This window comes from Corvus cornix, chromosome 2, assembly GCF_000738735.6.
Source record: "Corvus cornix cornix isolate S_Up_H32 chromosome 2, ASM73873v5, whole genome shotgun sequence".
NCBI lineage: Eukaryota > Metazoa > Chordata > Aves > Passeriformes > Corvidae > Corvus > Corvus cornix.
In genome coordinates, this window is record NC_046333.1 from 1910447 (window position 1) to 1933196 (window position 22750).

General features: G+C 53.3%; 1 protein-coding gene across 1 annotated transcript in view; it reads right to left on the bottom strand.

Moving 5' to 3' along the window:
- WNT9A (Wnt family member 9A) overlaps positions 1-6825 on the bottom strand; it is a 54842-nt gene extending 48017 nt beyond the window's left edge. The window contains exon 1 of the mRNA XM_039550102.1: positions 6644-6825. Within this exon, the coding sequence (XP_039406036.1) occupies positions 6644-6738 (95 nt within the window). The 5' untranslated portion in view covers positions 6739-6825. The remainder of the gene's footprint in view (positions 1-6643) is intronic.
- Positions 6826-22750: the final 15925 nt, after the last annotated feature.

The following is a 22750-nucleotide window of genomic DNA, read 5'->3' on the forward strand; positions in this document are numbered from 1 at the left end:
AGTGAGGATAGTCCGATTTAACATCTTCGCAATCCCCTTCCAACCTAACTCCCTCTTAGAAGGCATCAGGGCACAGGGATGCAACAGGAGACAGGTAAGGCAAACCCCACCTTTGATTCCATGTCCCACCACCCCTGTGCAGCTCTGGACCACAAATGCCTCACTCCATGGAAACCCCAGTGATGTCCACTGGTCCTGTACCCCCACTGGCTGCCCAGCCACCTCCATGATATCTCAAGTTCAGCAGTTTCCTCTGACCCAGATCTTCCACTTGAAAAAAAAAAAAAAAATCTTAAAGAATGTTTAAATATCAACATTTATTAGGAATAACGACACTGTCAGCATGTCCTTAAATGAAGGGAATGGAATGGAGCACCCTTGGACCAGGAATATCTACAAGAGAGATGGGGAGGATTTTTTACACAGGTAGATAGCGATAGGATAAGTGGGAGTGTTTTAAAGTGAAAGAGAACAGGTTTAGAGGAGGTATTAGGAAGAAATCCTCCCCTGTGAGAGTGAGGAGGGGCTGGGATGGAATTCCCAGAGAAGCTATGGATGCCCCTGGATCCCTGGAAGTGTCCAAGGCCAGGCTGGACAGGGCTTGGAGCAGCCTGGGATAGTGGAAGCCATGGCAGGGGCTGGAACTACAAAGTTTTTCCCAACCCAAACTATTCCACGATTCTCCAAGAGGCAACTACACCAAGTCTGCCAGCACAGTGAATTGACCAGACAGAAGCACGAAGAAAGCAGCAAAAAACTGACAAAACTTGCTCTGGTCAGAAAGACTCAGACTGAGCAGCATCATGGAGGCTTCTCCGTGCAGTATTCCAGACTTTCCACTTAACTCCCTCCCCCTTCCCGATCCCACAGCCTAATTCAATTACCTGCCACTGAATAAGCCCTAAGGCGATTCTCATTACCCCGATAAAGCACAAGGCCTTTAATTATTAAACACTCAGGGGCTTTTTGTGTTGGGGTTGTGGGGCTGGACTCCCTTTTATTGTTGTCAGCAGCTTCCAGAAATCAAGTTAATCATTGACCAGGCCTTTCAGCAGGAGACCAGAGTCCTGTGGATTCCTGGTCTCTGGTTCTGCATCGCCAGTCAGGCTAAAGGAAGTCACTGGCCTCCTGCTTTGCCAGGTATCCACTCAATATTCTCCTAACAAGCCATCTTCCCCCTCCAAGGTGTCATTTACAGTTCTGGGAAAAAGAAAAATGCAGTATTTGGACATGGAGGCTGCAACAATGCTCATCATTAACCTGAGTTCAGAGAGAAACTGCCCCAGGTGAGGGAAACTGAGGCACAAGGCAGTGGTTCCAAAATGTCAAGCAACGTAGTCAATCCGCTACTTAAGCCAAAAAAATACTAATTCCTGCCTGAGTTAATGCTCCTCCATCCTCTGCAGGCAGGAGGAGCTTCCAGGTACTTCCCAGCCTGATTTGGGACTAATCCTGCTCCCCAGGGATGAAGATGCAGGTCTGGCACAGTTGTTTTTCCAAATGTTCCTGGCTTTGTCACCACCCTTGTGGCACCTCATCATCAAATCCAGGGCCACTTCCAAGCGCCTACAAAGCAAATGCTGCTTCTGGGCACGGGGTTCTCTTTCCAAAGAAATGGAGGTTAAACACTGCTTTGAGTTGACCCAGAGAGGCCAACTTCGGGCGAGAAGCCAGGCAGGACTCGCAGCAGTGACAATTCACCCAGCTCCAAAAAAGCAAGGGAGAGGAAAAAAAAAAAACCCACACAAACCAGGCAAACCCTTCCAGTTTTCCAAGGAAAACCCCAAATCCAGCACCTTAACCCCAGCAGAGCCGTGTGGAAGAGGCAGAACAAGAGGCAGAACCGCTCAGGGCGGGATGGCCAAGCCGCCTTCTCCAGGCGCTGCCTCCGGCCGCTCCAGCTGTGTTTGCCCTGCGTGCCGCATTCCTGCCCCGCCAGCCGAGGCCAGGTTTTGTTTTTTTGGGTTGTGCTGGGAAGCTGGGAAGCAGCTGCTCCATCTCACACACGCCAGAGCACGGCGGGTGCGTCTGCAAAGCCACCGCGGCCTGGCCACGCCGTGGAGGAGCGCGCAGGCCGCGGCCGCCGGCGCATGGCCCCACACCACCCTCCAGTGACAGGGACACACACCCAGGACCTGCCACGGCTGGGTTAGTCCCACGTGCTGGAAAAACAGGCGGCAGAGCCCGTGGGATTGCTTTTATTGGAGGAGACATTCCAGCTGACGCCACACGGAGCTCGGGAACTCGCGCGGTGACTTCTCGGCCCGCTCAGGAACCCGCTCCTGAGCGCCCCTTCCAGTCTAACATGCCGCGCTTTTCCAAGGCTCTCTTAACAAAACTACAGCCTGAACGCCGAGGTTTCTATCCTACAGCAGGGCAGGGCACCTATTCTGCACCTGCCAAAGGGAATAAAAATACATCGCGCTTCCCACACTCCAAACGCCACAGCGCAGCTCCCAGGAGCGGTGTGCTGGTAAATTAGGGCAAGCTATGCTTCCCCTGCCTCCCTCCCTCTCCCCCCGTGAGCATTTGAGGGTTCCTGTTGCCTGCGTGCAGGGGACAGATCAGTTACATTTATGCAGAACATTGCAATCTGTCAATATAAACACTATGTAAGCATGAGCCACTTGTAACATTACTACTGTCTTGACAAGTGTTTGCAGAGGGGGGCAGAGCTGCTGGGATCCTTCTGCTCCCGTAGGGGAAGCACAGCAAATCCCAACCTGCAGGAAAAACACTTCTTCCAGCAAGAATTAAAAAAAAATTTTTTTTTTTTTAAGAGGTGCATCAAAACTGAATCAGAGTCTAAATCAGACCCCCAGAATTAGAGGGGGGGGTTGATTTATGGCCCGGGTCACTTCAGATCCACTGATCGGGCCGCTCAGGAAAGCAGCGGCTCCTACGGGCTGGTTTCCCTTCCCACCAGCACAGGACACAGCAGGATTGAAGTTCCTCAGCCTGCCTGTCACCCCAGCATGGCTAATCCCGTCATCTGCCGCTTCCAAAGCCCAAGGGCGCAATTCCCAACACAATTCCCAGATGCCGCTCTGGCATTTCCACCACCCCCGGCCACATTTGAGAGAGGAAAAGGAGGGAGGGGCGGTGCCCACGCCCAGAGCGTGTCAGGCACCGGGAAAGCAGAGCAGGGAGGAAAACTGAAATGCAATGCTTTCTCAGGGATCCCGGCAGTCTGGGGCTGCTCCAAACTCCCCCCAGCAGCCAGTTGGAATATGGTGCAAATTAGTGCTCAGACAGCCCAGCTGCAGAGGCCGTGGCTGGACATAAAAGCAGCCTCACTTCTGGAGCAGCCAGTGCATCCCAGCAGGCTGACACCGATCCCGGGGCAATGCCTCCCCCTCTGGTGCAGGCTCAGCCTGGGACAGCCTCCCACAGCCATCCTAGCCCAAAATTCACCCCCAGTCACCTGATGTGCAGCTCTAAGCGTACAACAAGCCAGCAGGGCTGTGCTCAGTTTTGCAGACACGCTTTCTCCTTTCTATCAAGGAGTTTCTTATCGGACAAGGCTTTGGAGCTGTAGCATCACCACATCCCTGCAGCCAGGCTCCTCCAGCTATTTCCCAGGAGTTAGGGCTGAGCCAAACCCCTAAAAACCCCTCCTGAGCAGGTGTCTGCAGGGTCTCAGCTCTGCTCAGTGCTGCACACCAGCATCACCTCGGGTCCTGTGGAGCAGCTCCAGGTCAGGCTGGCACCTACTCCTCTCCTGCTCCACAGAGATCAGCAACACCCAGGCTGCCAGAATTCCCCTCAGGAAAAGGGAAAACCTGCCCATCCCTCCCTGGACCATCGCCTTCAGCACATCTCCGAGTCAGGCAGCTTGGGGATGGAGCAAAACAGCAGCAAGAGCTCCACCTGTGCCCAGGCTTTAACTTACACACAGCCCCCAAACTCTGCTTCCAGAGGGCACTTATCCTACTTGGCTGCTTGTGCATCCCTCCAAGAACACCAGAGCCAGACTTCCAGGGAAGCAGCAGCCTCCAGCCGTGGTCTTCCCAGCCCAGCATCCTTCCCACCGCCCCCCAGGACAGGCACAGACATAACTCCATGCTGACACAATCTCGTTATCGTGTAACCATGCCCCATTTCTGTCCCCGGGCACTAATTCCCCAGCAGCCCGCACATTTGGAGACACGGAATTCTTTCCCTGAAATAAGACATTGGGGCTGGCGGGGGGAAGGGATCACCCACAGCTGTCCCTATCCCCCTCCAGACTGCGGAAGGGAGCAGCCAAGCTGCAGCCCCAGCGTGACATCTGCTTAGCACAGCCTCGCTCTGTGCCCCACCACCTCTTCCAGACAGGGATGTCAGCACCCAGAGGGGCCAGCAGGCCACCAAAAGGTGGTTTTGGTGATGCCTTGGACTCAAAAGGAGCATCCCTTCTCCTGCCTGGAGGGCGTGTTGTAGCTCAGGTGATGCAGCCAGGTTTTTAGCAAGGGTTTATCAGAATGAACAGATGTGCTGCCTCACCTGGAGCAGCTCCTGCACGCACCTGGCATAAGAAAAAAGATCAATACCAGCCTTCCCAGGGCACTTGCAGAGCCACCGAGTTCTGCAGGAACATCCAGCTTCTACCAGGTGGGATTTCTTGCCTTATCAAGGGACAGAAAGGCTCGGTTCTTCCACACACATTTGTTGGATCTCGCTGTGGATTATCAGGACCTGGGACCTCAGCCCTGACTATTCCCCGTGTCCCCAGCAGCACAGCAAATGCAACCTCTGCTCGATGCCTCTTGCAAGAACAAAGAGGGGATCAGCAGCAGATGCTGCTCCTTCGCTGGGGCTTTAACCACAGACAAGGATGCTTTGCGTAAGCAAACTCCACTGCACACCACGGCAGCCCTGCAGCACTTGGAGCACACATCTGGCTGGGTGCACATCTGGCAGCATCTCCTCTCCCCTCCTTATTGCCAGGGAGGGAGCCTCAAATCAGAAACAGCAGCGGCACAGAGACAGAATAACCGAGAGCGGTCAGGACAGACAGACACTGCCCTTGGCTCAGGGTGTCCCTTCTTATGTTAAAACCTCCATGAGCCAGGAGAGAAATCCCAGAAGGAACTGGAATGAGTTACCTGCTGCTCCAGAGCAGATACCAGCACAGCAGGGATTAATAGGGGAGTTAGAGCCAAGCTCCTTCCAAAGCCTGTCAGTCCCCAAGGCACAATTCGGCTGCACAGTGCCGGTGGTCCTCGGCAGACACATGAGCCAACGGGCTGGGAACAGCCCTCTGTGCACTGCCGAGGGAGAAGAGGGCTTTTCCTAAAAACCTGCATACACAGGACAGGCTGTTTCCTTAGAAAACCAGCCCCAGCAGCAGGAAGTGAAACGGTTCTGGAGCTGGAAACAGAAGATGTAAGTAGCACTGTTTGGAAAAGTTTGCCAGACCACAAGCAATGGACAAGCCTCAACACCAGGATTTGTTTTACTGGAAAGAAGGGGGGAAAACCTCAAGTCTGCTAAAACATTCTCCAGGGCTGGTCCAGTGGCTCCTACCAGTGGTCACAACACAACATCCCAAATAAAAGGGGGGGCAAAAAAAAAAAAAAAAAAAAAAAAGCAAGAATCACCACTCTTGTGTAAACTTACACCAAAACCTCTTACACAGGTGCTCGCGTCCCACTCCCCTCTCAAACCGACAACATTTTGGGACAAATGGTTTAAAATTAAGGATAAGAGGCAGCGACACCCCATAAAGCACAGAGGGAAAGCCCCGCACGGAGCTGAGGCCCCGCGACGCGGCTGCGGGGGGCGTTGAAGAGGAGCGGGGCGCGGGTTGATTTGGCTCCTCCAGCTCGCCCCACAGAGACGGGCCAGTGGGATAAAGGGGATAAAACCACGGGGATCGGGGGTCGGGATGGGAGGGAGCGGGATCAGGATCGGGATCGGGATCCACCTGCGCGGCGCGCGCCGGGCCGGGAGCGCCCCCTGCCGGCCGCGCCCCGCCCCGCGCACAGGTGAGCGCCGGGGATGCGGCGGCCGCGCAGCGCCCGCACCCGCGGAGCCCCCGGCCCCGGCCCCGCAGCGCCCCGCGCACCCCTCCGCCCAGACAACCAACAGCGCCGCCCGCGGGATGGCAGCACCCGCTTGCCAGCGCCCGGTGTTGAAGCACGCGCTTAAATTGCGGGGGAAAAGGAGTTTTTTGGGGCTGTCCCGTGCTGGGGGAGGGCGGGGGTTACAGGGTTACAGCCCGCGGCTGGTGCGCTACAGGTCCGCTCCGTGCGGGTCACCCCCGCGGGGAGCGGGGGAACGGAGCGCTCGCTCGCCCGCGGCAGCTCCTGCCCGCGGCCCCGGGGCACAGACCGGCAGCTCCCGAGGGGCTGCGACCCACGGCTCCCGGAGAGCCCGGCCCCGACTGGCAAATCCAAGGGGATTCCGGGCGCCCGGCTCCAAGCGCTGGGACGCGGGACAGCCGCGGACACGGCGCTGTCGCTGCCCCTGTCCCGGGCCGGCTGTCAGCGCCCGCGGGAGGGGATGCCCGCGCCCACGGAGGCACGGAGGGTGCCCGCAGGCGCACGGCAGCATCCCCACCTCGGGCGGGACGGGCAAGGCGCAAAACCTCTTCAGCACCAAAAAAAAAAAAAAAATAAACTCGGGCAAAAGTTGACGAGCAGGAGCGGGGGGCACCTACCCGAAGTAGGCGGCGGAGGGCCGCGGGGCGCAGGCGAGCAGCCCTAGGAGCGCGCAGGAGGAGAGCCATCCCAGCAGGACGTGTCCATCCAGCATCTTGCAGCGGCGCCGGCGCTGCTCATCTCGTTCCCCCGCCGCGCCCGCTGCGGCCCCGCTGCCCGCCCCGCTTCTTATAGCGCGGCCGGCGGCGAGAGCCCGACCGGCGGCGGGGCGGGCCGGGGAGGGGCCGCCGGGGGGGCGGGACACGGCGGAGGGGCGGGGTGGGAGCAGGGGACACGCCCCGGGAGGAGGGACGGAGCGGCGGGGCGGGGAGAGCGCGAAGGGCCGGGAGCGGAGTGGGGAAACGGGGATCCCGGGATGGTGGGACACGGCTGGGGGCGAAAGGGATGGGGGGACGAGGGTTGAGTGAGATGGGCAGTCGTGAGAGGGATGTGTGTCCCAGGGGTGGGCGGCTGGGCGAGGGATGGGCAGTAGTGCAAGGGCCAGGTGTGCAAGGCGCGGATGTTCCGGGCGTGGGCAGCTGGGCAAGAATGGGGTGTGCAAGGGCTGGGTGCCAGGGATGGGTGGTCGTGCAAGGATCAGGGCAGTTGTGCGAGGAGTGGATGTGCCTGGGGTGGGGGCCGGGCAAGGGCCACGTGTGCGAGGGGTGGATGTGCCACGTGTGGGCAGCTGTGCAAGGGTCAGGCAGTCGTGAAAGGGCTGGATGTGCCAGGGGCAGGCAGCTGTGCAAGGGGTAGATTTGCCACATCTGGACAGCCGTGCCGAGGTTGGATGTGGGAAGGCACTCGTGTGCACACCCACACTGCTGTGAGCAGCGCAGGGACAGGACAGCGAGCGCCCCGGGTGGGAAGTGGTTAATGCCCTAAATGTCACCCTTCTGGCCGGGCTCGCTGGCAGCGTTTTTCCAGGTCTGTCGACGTCACTGCCATCGTCATCCTGGAGGTAATTCCAGCACCCAAGAACAGGAAGGTTCCCCTCCTGAGCGTGTGCGTGTGTCACGCTGCTGAGCCACCCCGTGTCCCTGTGGGGACAGAGGCAGGAGGACCACTGGGCTCTCAAAAGCCGCCATCCCCGGGGCTTTAAGCTCAGCCCCACAGAGCTGTGCCCAGCAGGTGACATTTGGGTGTGTGATGAGCAGCAAGAGGCTTGAGTGCTCAGAGTGGGGTCATCGGTGTTTCTGACCCCCAGAATCTGTGGACAAACCAATTCACGAGCCACACAAGGAATGGCTTAATGGCGATGAACCTTTTGTCCTGGAATAGCTCCTGGAGTGACACTGGGAGCTCGGTGAATTTATTCTCACCACTGACCTTGCCCTCGGGCATTTCCAGTTTTCCCAGCACTGTGCAAACTGTGTGGATTCTGTTTATTTTTGGGGTGGGAGGGGAAAGATTTTTTTTTTGTTTTTTAATGTATAAAACATCTCAGCCCAGTTCCTGACCAAATTTTTGCCAATTAAAAAAAAAAAAAAAAAAAAAAAAAGCGGCCTCGTGGAAAAGCACCATTCAAAGCTTCCCACATCCACTCGTACCTGGGATGTGGGGCTCCCACTGTGGCTCTGCATCAGCATCCCTTGGGATGGGGGCTGAAACTTGCTTGGGGGGGGTGTCACATCCAATCCAGCTTCCTCAAATCCCCGTGATTCACCAGTATCTGGGAAATCTGGGAATATCTCCATTTCCTTATCCCGGCAGTTGGGATGAAGTGGCACCGAGTCAGCCCCCCGTGGGTGCTGGGGGTGAGAAGCCATCACAGCCTGGCAGAGGCCAGAGCAATATTGCATTAAAGCCCCATCTAGAGGCCTTTCCTCGAGGAGAATTTGGGAGATAGGAGCAGTGCTGGGGTCATGTTGGGTGTCCTTATCCTGCCACCCGAGCTCTTCCAGCTTGGGAAAAGGCAATGAAGGGCTGTACGTGGAGGGCAGGACGAGCAATGTTATCACTGGCAGGCTTTGCCTGAGCGTTTCTGTGGTGGAAAAAAGCAGTTTAAGAGTCATTTTTCACATCCCCAAGAAGCTGGTGATCCCAGCACGTGGAAGGAAACTCCGGTTCCTCCAGGCAGCCCCGAGGCAGAGCTGTGGGTCATGGAAAGGCAGTGAGACCCTCGCTGTTACTCATTTTCTCTGCCCACAGCGAGGTGCCGGATCCGGGGTGATGCCCTGGGCGTGTGTGACTCTTTCCAAAGTAAGGCAGCACCAAAAATAGTCCCCACTTCTGCTTCCAGCCAGGGAAAAAGGGAAGCCCAAGCAGGCATTGGGGCTTTGGTGCTTGTCATGCCTGGGGACCATGGATGCAGCATCCTCCTGGAACAGCCTTGCGGCTTCCAGGTCCTTCAGGAATCCCTCGGGTGACATAAATCTCGGTGTTTCTCCTCAGAGCAGTGGCCGTGGGCGGTGTCCCCACAGCCACCGACAGCAGAGGGCAGTGCCACACAGGCGCAGTGCCGCGGCTCTGGCTGTGGGAATTTCTCTGTCCGGGATGGGGGGCACACAGCAGAGCCGGGGGGACACAGCAGAGCCAGCGGGAAGCAGCCGAGGAGTTGGATGGTTTAAGTCGCAATTCCAAAGGGTCAAAACTGTCTCCTTTGGGATCAAAAGGTGCCGGGTGCAGGGATAATGCTGGACACGGAGACCCAGAGCGGTTGTCACCTCTGGTCTGGCACCGGCACAAGCCCTGTGTCCTCCCCTTAACCCCACCCCACGGAATGAGCTCCTGCCCGCAAAGCGGTTGTGGGAGTGACCTGTAAGGATCCAAGTCTGGAACCCTGCGGAGGGTCCCGACATCCCGCTCCGGGAGCCGGGGTGAGCGCCGTGTCCCAGCCCTGCGGGTGACACTGTCTCACGGCAGCTCAGGTGACAGGATCTCAGCCAGCACTGCTGTGTCCACACCATCAGCCTCTTCCCAGGGGAGTCTGGAGGGTGACTTCATGTTTTCCTGCTCCATGACTCAGCTCCCTGAGGCTTCCCCATGCCGGAGGAGCCCTCACTCCCATCCACGTGTTTTTTGCAGGAATCCCAGCACATCGTTTGGTCAGGACTCCCCTAAGGCTTTGCTCCCGGTGTTTTTTCTCTGCAGTGCGACACCAGGTTCCACCTCCCCTCCCCAGTCCCTTCGGAGAGCTCGGGATTTTGCCCGTGGAGGTCTCTCCGCATGAACCCAACCTCTCCGGGGCAGCGACTCCAGCTCAGCGGGGCGATTGACTCACAGCAGGGTGAGAGGGAAGGAAAATACCCGTGAGCTCATCCCGCTCATCCCTCACTGCCAGTCCTGCATGGATTCCCCACCAGATATTTGGCAGCGACTCCCAGGTTGGAGTGACCCAAGCGCGGCAGCGAGAGGTGGGGACCTCACCAGGCTTGGGCTGGGCTGGGCTGGGTGTCCGAGGCCGTTCCCGGGATAGCTGAGAAGCCTCCGGCGGCGTTTCCTCCCGGCAGATCGCCTCCGAGAGCAGCCACTCACATTTCCCTTCCTCGGTTTCCTGAATTAGAAGTGGGCCTGGCATTTCTCTGCCCTCCGGACAGAGGCTGAAATAACAGACAAGGGCCGGGAACGCCGCCTGCCCACGGGACAGCGTCTGTTCCACTGGCATCACGCTGCAACCCTTCCCTGCCACCGCCTCCTGCATTTCCAGGCACTCTCTTTTCACCACCATGTGGACTTCCAAGGTGTTTCCTCCCTTCGAGTGACCACACATGGCCTGGCAGCCACATTCCTGCTTCTTTTCCATCAAGAGTCACCCTGGGGACAGCTCTGAGCTCCAGCTACTGGTGCTGTTACGGCTCCATCCCTTCCCTGGGTCAATAATTCTGAGGGGGAAAACTGTGCTCAAGACACGCCTGTTCCTTTCAGCTGGAATGCTGAGAGCATCCGGGCTTCCCCAGGGCTCTGGATGGTGCAAACCACTGGAATAAGGAGCAGCGTGGCCCTGGCCCCCAGTCCTGCCCCTTCCCACTTTCCCAAGTGAACAAAAGACTCCGGAGCCAGTTGCAGTTTTATGGAAAACAAAAAGCAAATGAGAGCAGTTTTCCATCCTGGAGCCCACTCTTCCCATGCAAAGCAGAGCTGGCTGAGGGATATGGGGGTGTTGTAAGGCTGAGTGTGTCCCCTGCTGCAGAAGGTGTGGAGCCACCAGCTTTGCCCTCTGAGATCCATCTGGGATCCATCTGGAATCTGTGGACCCGAAGCTGTGGCTCATTGGGCTGCACATGTTCAATTTTCCCTTGCTCCTCTGTAAATCCACCCCAAAATGGGGCAATCTGGTGGAAACAGAATCAGCCAGGGCACCAAGCTGGTCAAAATGACCCCCAGCAGGGCCCCTCTAACCTCAGCAAGGTGGAGGTTTCCCTAAGCCCTCCCTCCCCCCAGAGATCCCCTCCCTCAGTGGATTACAGGAGACAGAATAAAATAATTTGGAAGTACCTCGTGCAAGAAGAGGAAGGGGTGATTTGCAGGATTTTTTCCCCTTTCCCTCTAATTTAGGAAGCTGCTGCTTCCAAGTTAAACAGAAGGAAGCACCAATTCTTTGCCTTTTTGTATGAAGTGAGCTCGAGGTGGCTGCACAGAGAACCATGGAAGCATGAAAAGGTTGGAAGGGACCTTAAAGCTCATCCATTCCACTCCCTTCCATGGGCAGGGACACCTTCCACCATCCCAGGCTGCTCCAAGCCCCAATGTCCAGCCTGGCCTGGGACACTTCCAGGGATCCAGGGGCAGCCACAGCTGCTCTGGGAATTCCAGCCCAGCCCCTCCCCACCCTCCCAGCCAGCAATTCCCAATTCCCAATCTCCCATCCAGCCCTGCCCTCTGGCACTGGGAAGCCATTCCCTGGCTCCTGTCCCTCCAGGCCTTGTCCCCAGTCCCTCTGCAGCTCTCCTGGAGCCCCTTTAGGCCCTGCAAGGGGCTCGGAGCTCTCCCTGGAGCCTTCTCCTTGCCAGGTGAACAGAGGGGCTCCAGCCCTTGGAGCATCTTCATGACCCTCTTTTTCTCTCTTCTTGCCTCTCTTAAGCTCCAATCCTTTTGTTCTGGCACCAAGCACATCTCTTTTCACTGATGTTTCCAAGAGCTGGCAAATTAGTTTTTAAAGTACCTAAAAAGGGACTTTTTTCGCCTCCTGCTTCCATGCACACCCTTCCAGAGTCGTGCTCTGCCCTTGCAAAGCTTTTTCTTCATTGCATCCACACCATCGAAACAGCCCCTCTGAGGAATTCTTCACCTGGAAATCACCTTTCTGCTGGTAATTTCATGGAGAATCATGGACTTTATAGTCTGCACCAGAATGATTTTAAATACAATTAATCCCAGCACAACGTCAGGTCTTTGTCTTTATGACAATGGGGCGCGTCAGGAATGAAGGAGTTTGGTGAGGCAGAGCTGCAGGAGGGATTTTTTAGGTCTGAAGGAGCAGCGCCAAGGAAGCTGGGACTCTTCCCACTTCTGAAAACACGTGGATTAACCAGCCATTATTTGAAGGATTGTGAGGACAGTTGGAAAATTGTCATTTCCTGATGAAAATCAGGTGGAAGAGACAGACCTGGATTTGTGCACAGGGAGGGAGAAGCCCCTGTGTGAGCTCAGCACCTCCTCCCAGCTGATTAATTCCATTATAGTGCCAGCCCTGAAACATTCCCCAGCTGTGACACTCCTGGGCTTACTGGGGACATACTGGAGGTGGCAGGAGAGCGACTGGAAGGGAGAAATTAAGAAACGGAGGTTGTGGGGGCAGGAATTGGGGGAGCAGAGGGACGCTCAAGGGTTACGGGGAGGGTAAATATCCCAATGCCCTCTGCAGATCTGTAGGGGACAATGACAACTCTGCTCCTCCAGGACCTCTTGTTTACTCACCCCGAGGGTGACAGGTGACCTGTCCCTCTGTCCTTCAGGTCACCCACCTCTGCCTCTCAGGGACTGATGGCAGTGGCCAGGGAGATGCCCAAGTCAAGGCTCTTTGACCTTGAACATCCATTAAACCACTTGACAGCAGCTCCCTGAGAGGGGAGAGGAGAGATGAGATAATGTGAGAAAAAAGGGAAAGGAAACAAAAGGGAAAAAAGAGTAGAAAGTGGGGAGTAGATGCTGGTTTTTTGGAGTTCAGCTGTCCCTGGCTGTGGTCACTGCTGTCACCTTGGAGAGAGGTAACATAAAACTCTTTAAATATCTACAGATTCATTTCTGGTTGAATTTTTGTAACAGTTTCCAACCATCCCCGTTGTCTGTGGGGGCTGCATTCCACCATGGTTTGGTGGGGTTTTTTTGGAAGTTCCTCTAATTGATTACTGCTCTGATAAAATGATTCCAATTAAAAAATCCTCCCTCCATTGGCTCCGCTGGGAAGGGACATGGGATGTTTGATCAGTTTTTAGCACAGCAAGAATAAAAAAATCCTAAAAAGCAGCGGATGAGGAGCAGCACTGGGCAGTGCTTTTCCTCTTTTCTTTTTGCTTGGTTGATTGGTTTTGGTCTTTTGTTGGGATTTTGGTTTTTGTTTTGTCTTTTAATAGTGAATGTTTTGAGAATGGAGATTGGCAGGGAAGAGAAGATATCAAAAAAATCCACGCTGAAATTCCGTGGGTGGCACAAAAGGTGGGAGAAATCTTCTATGGGGGAAAAAAATGAAAGTATTCCCAAGGGCAGGTCCAAAACATCAACAGATTTCCTTGGATATTTCAAAATGGGACCTTTTTGTCTGCAAATTACACTAAAATCCCTGTGTGCAAAGGAAAAGCTGGAAAGGGTGGAGTGAAATGCCCTCAGATGGGAACAAAACTGAGCTCCCATGGATGTCACAGGCTGAGCCAAAATGACGTTTTCTGTTCTCCAGTTTCACTTTTTGCTGGAAAGCCTCAGGAAAAAAAAGACCAAACTCCTTTGGGTATTTCCAACCTACCCAAACTTCCTTCTGTCACCCTTCCCCTGCCTGTTTTTGGGTTCAGCCTGTCCCTTGGGAGACCCACATTGTCCAAAGCCACTCCCCAGCAGCTCCTGGATGGCAGGAGAGTCCCCAGGGACGTGTCCTCCTCGTGCTCCTCCATCCTGTGGGCAGCCACACTTATTTCAACAAAAATGGGAAAAGTGCTGCTCCTCGCTCCTGCTATTCCCTGTCCAAAATGCTGGAGAAAAATGAAATTTTGGGGGTTTGTTTTTTAAGCAATTTCTCTGAAATTGTTGACAGTTGCTGTGGCTCAAAATGTTGGGATATTTCTAGGACATTTAGGGGAGTTATTCCCCGAGTCCACTGTCTCTCCAAGCCTTTTGGGATGAGCAATCCCATCTCACGGAATGCCAAAGGAAAAGGGATCCAGCCAAGAGATCTGGCAACCCTTCAGCTGCAAAACAGCCAGAAACAAACGGAGCAGAAATATTTTTGTAGCCACAACATCAAACCCACCCATCAAAAGCGTGTCGGGGATTTTCCAGCCCTGCTGAGAACTCTCTCTCTTTGCTTTTATTTTTAGAGGACGGGTGATGCCGGTGGTGTTATTTCACTTTTTTTGGACGTTTCGTGCTAATAAAAGTGTTTTATTTCACTGTGTTTTGCTTTCTTTGAAACTGGGCTTATGATTTCCTGCTGGAACTGAAATGTCATTGTCCTGAAGGTTGTCATCTGTCTGGTCCCCAGCCAGAGTGTCTGGGAGCTGGGTGTTGTCACCTGGCTTGGTTTGTGAGCACGGCCAGGTTTTGGCCAAGTTAGAAGAAGGCTCCTATGAGTGATTCCCCGCTCCTGTGAGTAAAATGAGCCTTTTGAAAGAAAACTCACATTCAAAAGCCCTTTTAACAAGGGCCTGGAGTGACAGGACAAAGAGGAATGGATCCAAACTGACAGAGAGGAGGTTTAGATGGGATATGGGGAAGAAATTCCTCCCTGTGAGGGAGGTGAGGCCCTGGCACAGGGCGTCCAGAGAAGCTGTGGCTGCTCCTGGATCCCTGGAAGTGTTCCAGGCCATGTTGGACGGGGCTCAGAGCACCTTGGGATAGTGGGAGGTGTCCCTGGGTGGAACTGGATGATCTTTAAGGTCCCTTTCAACCCAAACCGTTCTGCGATTCTGGAGTGTATTTTTCTTGCTGCTCTACCTGTCTGCTGCCAGTGGTTTTGCCTCCCTGCCCAGCCAAAATACTGAAATAATCATTTTACAAGTTCCAGTTGCTGCTCGAGTTCTGGCAAAGCCCATCCCAGCCTGCTACATCCCTGAAATCCTTCCCTGCTTGTTTCCAGATAAGCAGCAAAACAAAACCTACAGCTCTCAGCAGGTAACTCACAGCTGGGGAAAATCTGAGTGTCACCAGGGCCTTCTGCGTTCTCCGTCACCCTTCGTCATCTGCCTCAGCTCAACACCAAATCCACTTCAGGAGACAACGTGAAGCCCTGGAATCTTGGAGCATCCCGGTTTCTGTGCCCTCAGGGCTGGATGTGCCCACCTGTGTTGCCTGGTGGGTGTTTGGGATGTGACATCACCATGTGGGGGGTGTGGATGGTTGGGAAGCAGAGCAGTGGGAAGCAGGGCCCATCCCAGGGGAAAGCTGGGATGGATGTGCACACTCCAGGGCAGGATACTCATCCCAGAGGTACCGACTCGGTCGCTCCAGATCTGGCCCAAACTCCGACTGCTGTCATATATTTGCTTAACCTGACAAGGAATTTTTCAAGGGATTTGTGGGGGGAAGCAGAGATGAAGCTCAGTATGTAGGGGAGTTCATCCTTATTTGTTTCAAATAAATGTTTTTCTCAAAGTTTCAATTCAATTCACAGAGTCATCAAGGTTGGAAGAGACCTTCAAGATCATCCTTCTCCAACCATGTACCCAGCACCAACATAATCACCCCAAAACTGGATCTCCAAATGCAGGATTTTCACCCTTTTTTTCACTCTTCTTCCCAGCCCCAAAAGAAATCTTTTGTGTTCTGCTTTCATGTCCACTGTACTAAAGAACTTTGGAAATCCGAGTCAAATGCAACTCCAGGGATCTCTGCCTTTGGGGGTCTTCCTGTTTCAGCATTCCTGGGAAGCCTGAGGTGACCAAAGGAATATTCCATGTACCAAATGTACCCATTGCAGAACATCCCCCCAGTCTGTATCCATGTACCCGCCTTGGAAGGGGAAAAAAAAAGAGGGAATCTTCCCATCACAGTATCCAGTTTCTGTGTCACATCCTGATTTTGATGACATCCAGACAGAAGAATTCCCTCCTTTGTATTATCACATCACTCCCTGATTTTCCAGTGCCACCCACCAAGGAGAACGACAGGGGATAATTATGGGACAGCTGAGCGTGAATGAGCCCAAAATAAAAGTCATGGAACGGGATGGTCTTTAAAACACGAGAATGATGGAATTAGATGGTCTTTAAAACACAAAAAGATGGACTCTAAAACACACATCCAGGTGGAAGTGGGTGGATTTTAAAACACAGGAGCGATGGAATTGGATGGTGTTTAAGGTCCCTTCCAACCCAAGCCTTTCAGTGATTCTGTGGTGGTTTGGTTGGGGATGAATCTGACAGATGCAGCCAGGATGGGATGGAACACCATTATCCCCAAAAAAGGCTTTAATTAGTAATTATTAGATAGAGAGAAATGATTAATTCCGTCCCATGTGTTTGGCCAATGCCTCCAGATGAGTAAATCTGGCTGGTCTAGGAGCTCCTGAATTCCCCCACAGCATTCCTGCAGCGTGCAAAAGAGTGGCAGCTCCTAAGCCTCCCGAGATTTGATCCAAAGCATGGATTTGGGCAAGATCAACTTCCAGGGGCAGATGGAAAGCTGGGGAGCAGCACGGGCTTGGCTGCATGAGAGCCCAAACCGAGTCATTCTGTGGCAAAATCCAGCCGGCTCTGTCCGAGAGGCACTTCCAGGATGAACGGGCAGGGCTGGTTTCTGTGTGGAACCCATTGTTCAGCGGAGCAGAGGCCTTCCTCTCGGGTTAATGGCTCAGCAAAGTGTGTTGCTTTAATGGTTAATCATCTACTCACATTGTTCAGCGAGGAAAGGCAGGCAGATAATGCTCCTGGCCTGCGGTTCATGTGACAGGCTGACTTCCCGGCGGGAGCAGGGAAAGGATTTCACACTGGGACAAGGAGGGAGAGGGAAAGTGCCAGGCTGGGAGGCTGTGGTGGTTACAACGTGAGCAAAACCACGCATAAATCCGTATGTGTCTGTACAAACACACATTGCACGCACAAGCAACAACGTGTGTAGAGCAGAAACACGCAGAGATCCACGTAAAATCAATATTGCCACCCCACATGATTGTGGAAGAGTTAAATGAGCTGATTATCAGATATCACAGAATGAGAGAATGGCTTGGGTTGGAAGGGACCCTACAAATCACCCAGTTCCAGCCCCCTGCCATGAGCTGGGCACCTTCCCCTAGAGCAGGTGGGATGATTTCACACAAATGGCTGGGAGCTGACAGGCAAAACTCACTCCAAACTCTTTTAGCAGCAGGTCAGACTGAGGGCCATCACCACTCAGGATTTCAGGGTCTCAGCGTTACCTCCTCTTACTCTGATTGCAAGTCCTTGCACGTCACACCCCACACCTGAATAGGTCCATCAGAGATGTTGTGGGGCAGTCAGGGGGTCCAGTTCTACTCACTGGTGTGATTTTGGAGGTGTCTCTCGCTTGGGCATGTCTAACACATGGAATACTCCACTGTGCCTGTTTGGACAAATTTGGAGGAAAATATCCTCTGATAGAAGGCAGGTTACAACCAGCCCTGCCCCACCAGGTTCGGGAAAAAAGAAATTTTTCTTGGAGGAAAGTGAAAGAGATAAAAAACTATTTATTTAACAAACACACAGGAAAAGGATAATGATGCTAAATAATAAAACCTCTCACCGTGGAGAGAAACCTGGGAGGATTTCAGAGTCCTTCCATAGGTGTGGTCTCTCTCCTCCTCCTGGCAGCTGGGTCGGTGTGGGCCCACCTCTGGGGCCTTGGTGGAAAATTCTCCCGGTGTGTTCTGATGTTGAAACAGTCCAGAAGAGAAGAAGGGAAAAGCCAAAGTCCCAGGAAAACAAAGTTCAACTCTCGGTTTCCCTCCAGAGAAGAGGAGCCGAAAGCTTGGCTGGAAAGCAAGCAGGGTGCTTCCTCTGCTCTTGCTGCTGCAGCAGGAGAATGCAGAGGAGAGTGTGTGTCCGTGTCCTTGAACAACTGCTTTCAGAAATTTGCTCAGGTTTTTTTCCTCTCCCCCCTCTCAGGGTCAGTTTACAGGTGCAGAAAAGCACAAAATTAATTTCTGGACATAGAGCAGCGCTAGGGGATACACATCATAAAGTCACCCCAAGACATTCACTATTTCAATGTGAATTCCAGGAATTATTAAGGTTGGAAAACCCTCTGAGATCATCAAGCCCAACCACTCGCCCAGCTCTGCCACAGGTGCACTGGCACCGTGTCCCCAAGCACCACATCTGCTGTGTCCCTGGGGACACCTACCTGGCCACCTGGACTCATCCATATGAGAAATCAGAGTTTGTCAGTGTCAAGGAAGGAGCCTCTGGGTCAAATATTCTCCCTTAGTGTATTCAGTAAATATCAAACTTCATTATTTCATCCTGACCTGAACATCTCTGTGTGGCAGTGACAAATGTGCACTTTCAGCCCAAGTGGAGGGGCAGGCACTGAGCTTTTCTCTCTCTGACAGTGACAGGACCCAGGGAATGGCTGGAGCTGTTCCAGGGGAGGTTTAGGTTGGGTTTAGGAAAAGGTTCTTCCCCCAGAGGGTGCTGGGCACTGCCCAGGCTGCCCAGGGAATGGGCACGGCCCTGGGGCTGCCAGAGCTCCAAGAGCGTTTGGACAATGCCCTCAGGAATGCCCAGGGTGGGGTTGTTGGGGTGTCCTGTGTGAGGCCAGGAGCTGGGCTGGATGATCCTTGTGGGTCCCTTCAAATTCAGGATATTCTGTGATTCTATGATTCACCCTAATTTGACAGGAGTTTGATTCCACACGTAATCAAAACTAAGCATCCCACTTCACTCCCCTGAGATGGTCACTTCCAGAGCATCTGTGCCTTCCCACAGGGAATTGATAGGAGCAAACACCACCCCAATACACTGGGAACATGTCCTTTACAACTCCCCTTGATCCATTCCCATCACCCTGAGCAGGATATAGCAATTCTCCTATCTCCTAAAACACACAGCCCGGCCGCCCAACACCGGGAAACCACACCCGAGAGGGAAAAAGTCACATCTCAGCCACTCAGGGCTGAGAGAGCAGACACAGGACTGCCCTCAGCAGCCTTGAGATCCGTGTGACTCAGCAGGGTCAACACTCCTCAAGTCCACTCCAGGAACGACGGCCTTGACTTTTTGTCATCATCCCAGAAGGAGAGAGGCAAGAGGAGAATGGTCTGCAAACACTTGGAGTGTTTGTTCCTCCCCGGAGGAAGTTGGGAAGTACTTCCAGCCTTCCAGGGCAGGGATGAGTAAGCTTTGAAGTGCAGGTTCCCTCCCCACCTGGAGAGGCTCCACCAGCACCGGATTCTTTTGTCATTGAGCTGGTTTTGTTGTTGTTAAGCAGCAAACGTTGCACAGGATGATTGGGGAGAGGTCGTGGCCACCAGGCTGGAGAAGAGGATCGGCAGCAGGAATTAGTCCCTGTCTCCAGGGGGGGAAATGTGCTGAAGGTTCTAAAATCAGGGGGAATGGGACATGTTTCTCCTCGAGGAACTAGACTGAGATAAACACAGCCAGCCTGAGCTGGCAGGGATCTTTCTGCCATGGGTCCAGGCAGGAACTTCTCCATGTGCCCTTGTGCCAGAGGTTTCTGCATTCCTGGCGTAGCCTGTGGGACAATGCCCACAGCACAGTACTGCAGATGATGATAATAACCTGGTATCATCATCATCATCATCAATAATCATCAATCATAACCATACCAAAGATGACAATAGTATATAATAAAATACATAACCATAATAATCATACTAATAATGACAACTATAGATAATAATAAAACATAAAATCATCATAATCATAATCACCATATCATAACCATCAGTCATAAAGGTAATCTCACTGCCCTGACCGAAATATCCAACCTTGCAAGTGGAAGATAACGCAGCAAATCCGCCATCAAAGGATAACAGAGATGGCTTTTCTTCTGCTCAGGGACAGGAAGTCAGAGCCCTCTCACCCCACAGCCCTGAATCTGACCTGTTTCAGGACCCCATCCTCATCCCAGCACAGGAATCCACCTGTTCTTCCTAACAAAACTCCTTTCTTCTGCTCCAAGGAAGGATGTGGCCCCCCTGGAGAGGGTCAGAGCCCAGGAGCTGAGATGAAAAGAGCTCTCAGAAGATGCCCTGTGAAGGGCAGTGGAGGGACAGCCTTGTTTGGTGTAGGGGACACCGAGAGGTGATGGGGTCACTGTATCCACTGGCACTGCTGGGAGCAGAGGGAATAAACTTGTCCAGAGGGGAGGGAAAACAGGCTCTGAATGCAGTGACACAGGCTGGAGTTAAACATTAGTGTGACCTGTCTGCAGGCCTGGCTGGCAGCAGCAGGGACAGGGCTCGGGCGTGGAGGGGTCACTCAGAAATCACCAGCCTGGCTTCCAACCCCAGGAACCTCAGGACACCCAGAAAACTCACTCAGGAGCTAAAATTCACCACGGCAAGTGGCAGAATAACAAAGAGTATTTTACTCAAGGGAGCAAAGACAAAGCTGACATGAGAGAAATGCAAAGTAACACAAAAAACCATCGCCAGCACAAAAAATTAACCTATTTAAAATAAACACAGTCCACACCTGCCTGTTTGTCCCCTCTGTTTGTGCCCAGCTCCTCTCCATCCAATCCCAACAAACCCTCCAGCCTTTGGGATCTCATCCCCTGGAAGACACCTGTGCTTTAATTCCTTTGATTTCAAGCCTTTGCTGCCAGGCTGATGTTTTCCACTGGGAATCCAGGAAAAACCTGTTCGAGGAGGACCTTAAAGGCACATTAATGCCTGGTACAAAATCACAGAGTGGCTTGGGTTTGAAGGGCCTTAAGGATCATCCAACTCCCTGCTGTGGGCCGGGACACCTTTCACGATTCCAGGTTGCTCCAGCCTGGCCTTGGACACTTCCAGGGACGGAGCAGCAGATGAGAGGCACAGGAGCTTTCTCCAGTCTGACCAGCTACATTTTGTGAGGCCACTTGTCCTTTTTCCGAGGGTCCAGCCCATGAACTTCAGTTTCAATTCAAATCCCAACTCCTTTTCTGCTGATGAAATCTGCAAGGTACAGAAAATTTGTGATCTGGCCATCCATCAGTCGTTTCTATATCAGTCCTCCCTGCAGATCACTCTGCTGCTTCTTGTAGCCAGTCTCCAGTTTCCTCATTTCACTCTTTCAAAGCTTTTTTGTCTCCTTTTCACCATCCTAACAAAAAAATTCCTGGCTGTTCCAGGGAAGGGAGAGGCTGATGATCCCCAAAAATGCCCAGCACAGATCATTGCAAACCAATAAAAGCAACCAGTAGGTCTGTCCCAAGCCAGGTTTCTCTCTCCAGCAGCTCTAAATTGTTTGCCACACTAATTTTCAGCTAAAAGCTGAAAAGCTTCAGGGTTTAAACTCCCAGTCCTTTACAAAGCCATCGCTTTTGACCAGGTGATCCCTGCAAAACCAGCTTGGGTAAAACTCCTGACATTGATCCTTGGGGATTCCCCTTCTGAATGTTCCTGCAGCAAATGGTTTTATTTTATCACTTCCCAATAAAACCTGAGCTCTGGGGCTCTCAGGTCTGTGGCCAAAGGAGAATCTGGCAGCAGCCCAGGGCAGCTCATGACTGTTTAGGAGACTCCTGGTGCCAGAGCTCATGCCCAAGAAAAGAATGCGGAGGGTGGAAAAGCACCCCCAGGTCCCAGGTGCCAGAAATTCACCCATTTGGCTGTTTTCTCCTCATTCACCACTGCCCCTAAAGCTCTGCTGGCCACAGGAAGCCTTTGGATGAACCTCCAAACCTCGAAAAAGTGGGATTTGGATGCACATTGAAACATCTAAATCTTGGTGTCTGCACCTCGAGGCACAGTGGGGTTTATCCACAGCGACTTCCTGCCATCTAAAATCCTCCGTGGGATGCCCCACCGGCCTCCAGCTGCCTTCCCACCTGGATGCAGACATCCAAGAGGTTTGATGTCCTGCAGGTCAGGCTCACGTGGATGTCCTCGATGCCCCACAGTGTCTCGGACAACATTAAACACTAAGGCAGCTGATTTGAGATTTGGGGTCTCCATGTGAGAGGAAATCTAAGGTTTCATTATGGTCTGGGGGGGGTCTGACCCCCTCACCAAACACGTGGGCAATCCCTCCAGTGATCTTGGACTGCCTTTCTCCTGCTCATGTCTGGACCCCCTCGAGCCGCATGGAATGGCCCAAATGTGAGGAAAACTTCCCTGAATTTGCTGGATTCAGCAAAGCCTTGTTCTGGGAGGTTCCTGGCTCCCAGAGGTCCACAAGGGGCTGGATAACTTGCACATCTTTGTCTGATGCCCTCAGCTTGGACCTGGAACGAGAAGTGGAATTTGACCTTGGAAGGAGCCGCAAACCAAGTGTGGCTCTGCATTTGCATCTTTCCTTCCCCAGCTGCCAGAGAGGCACCCTGATCACTGATTTCCAGTTTATCTCCACGTTACTTTTACTCTCCTTCATCTTCTGGCTTTTTTGAATCCATTTCCGAGGCCAGGGTAGCAGAAAAATGTTCTGGTGTGTGTGCTGGAGCTGCCGGGCACTCAGGTTTGTTTACGTGCCTCCAAAATAGTCATATCAGGACACTGGGCTGTGGGCACGAGTCACACGTCGGGTGGTTTTTGCTTGGGAATACTTTCCCAAGGTTTTTGTGGTTGCCTGAACCTTGTGCACATCTGGAGCAAGGTGTAGAGTTTGTCTATTTGTATATGGATATGAATACTTTGGGGTTTTGGATGGGATCTCTTATTTTCCAGAGTATTTTAAGGTAAAATTAATTTCCCAGGAGCCGGTTTGGGGCAGCCCCCCTGTTTGGAGCGGGGACACCGTGGGGGTGTCTGGGTGGGCTTTGTCCATGCTCCAGCTTGGTTTATTTAGTGGCACAGGATCCTGGCTCAGACCTCGGGTTTTTGGGCAAGCACAGGCGGTGCTGTGAGCAGCCTG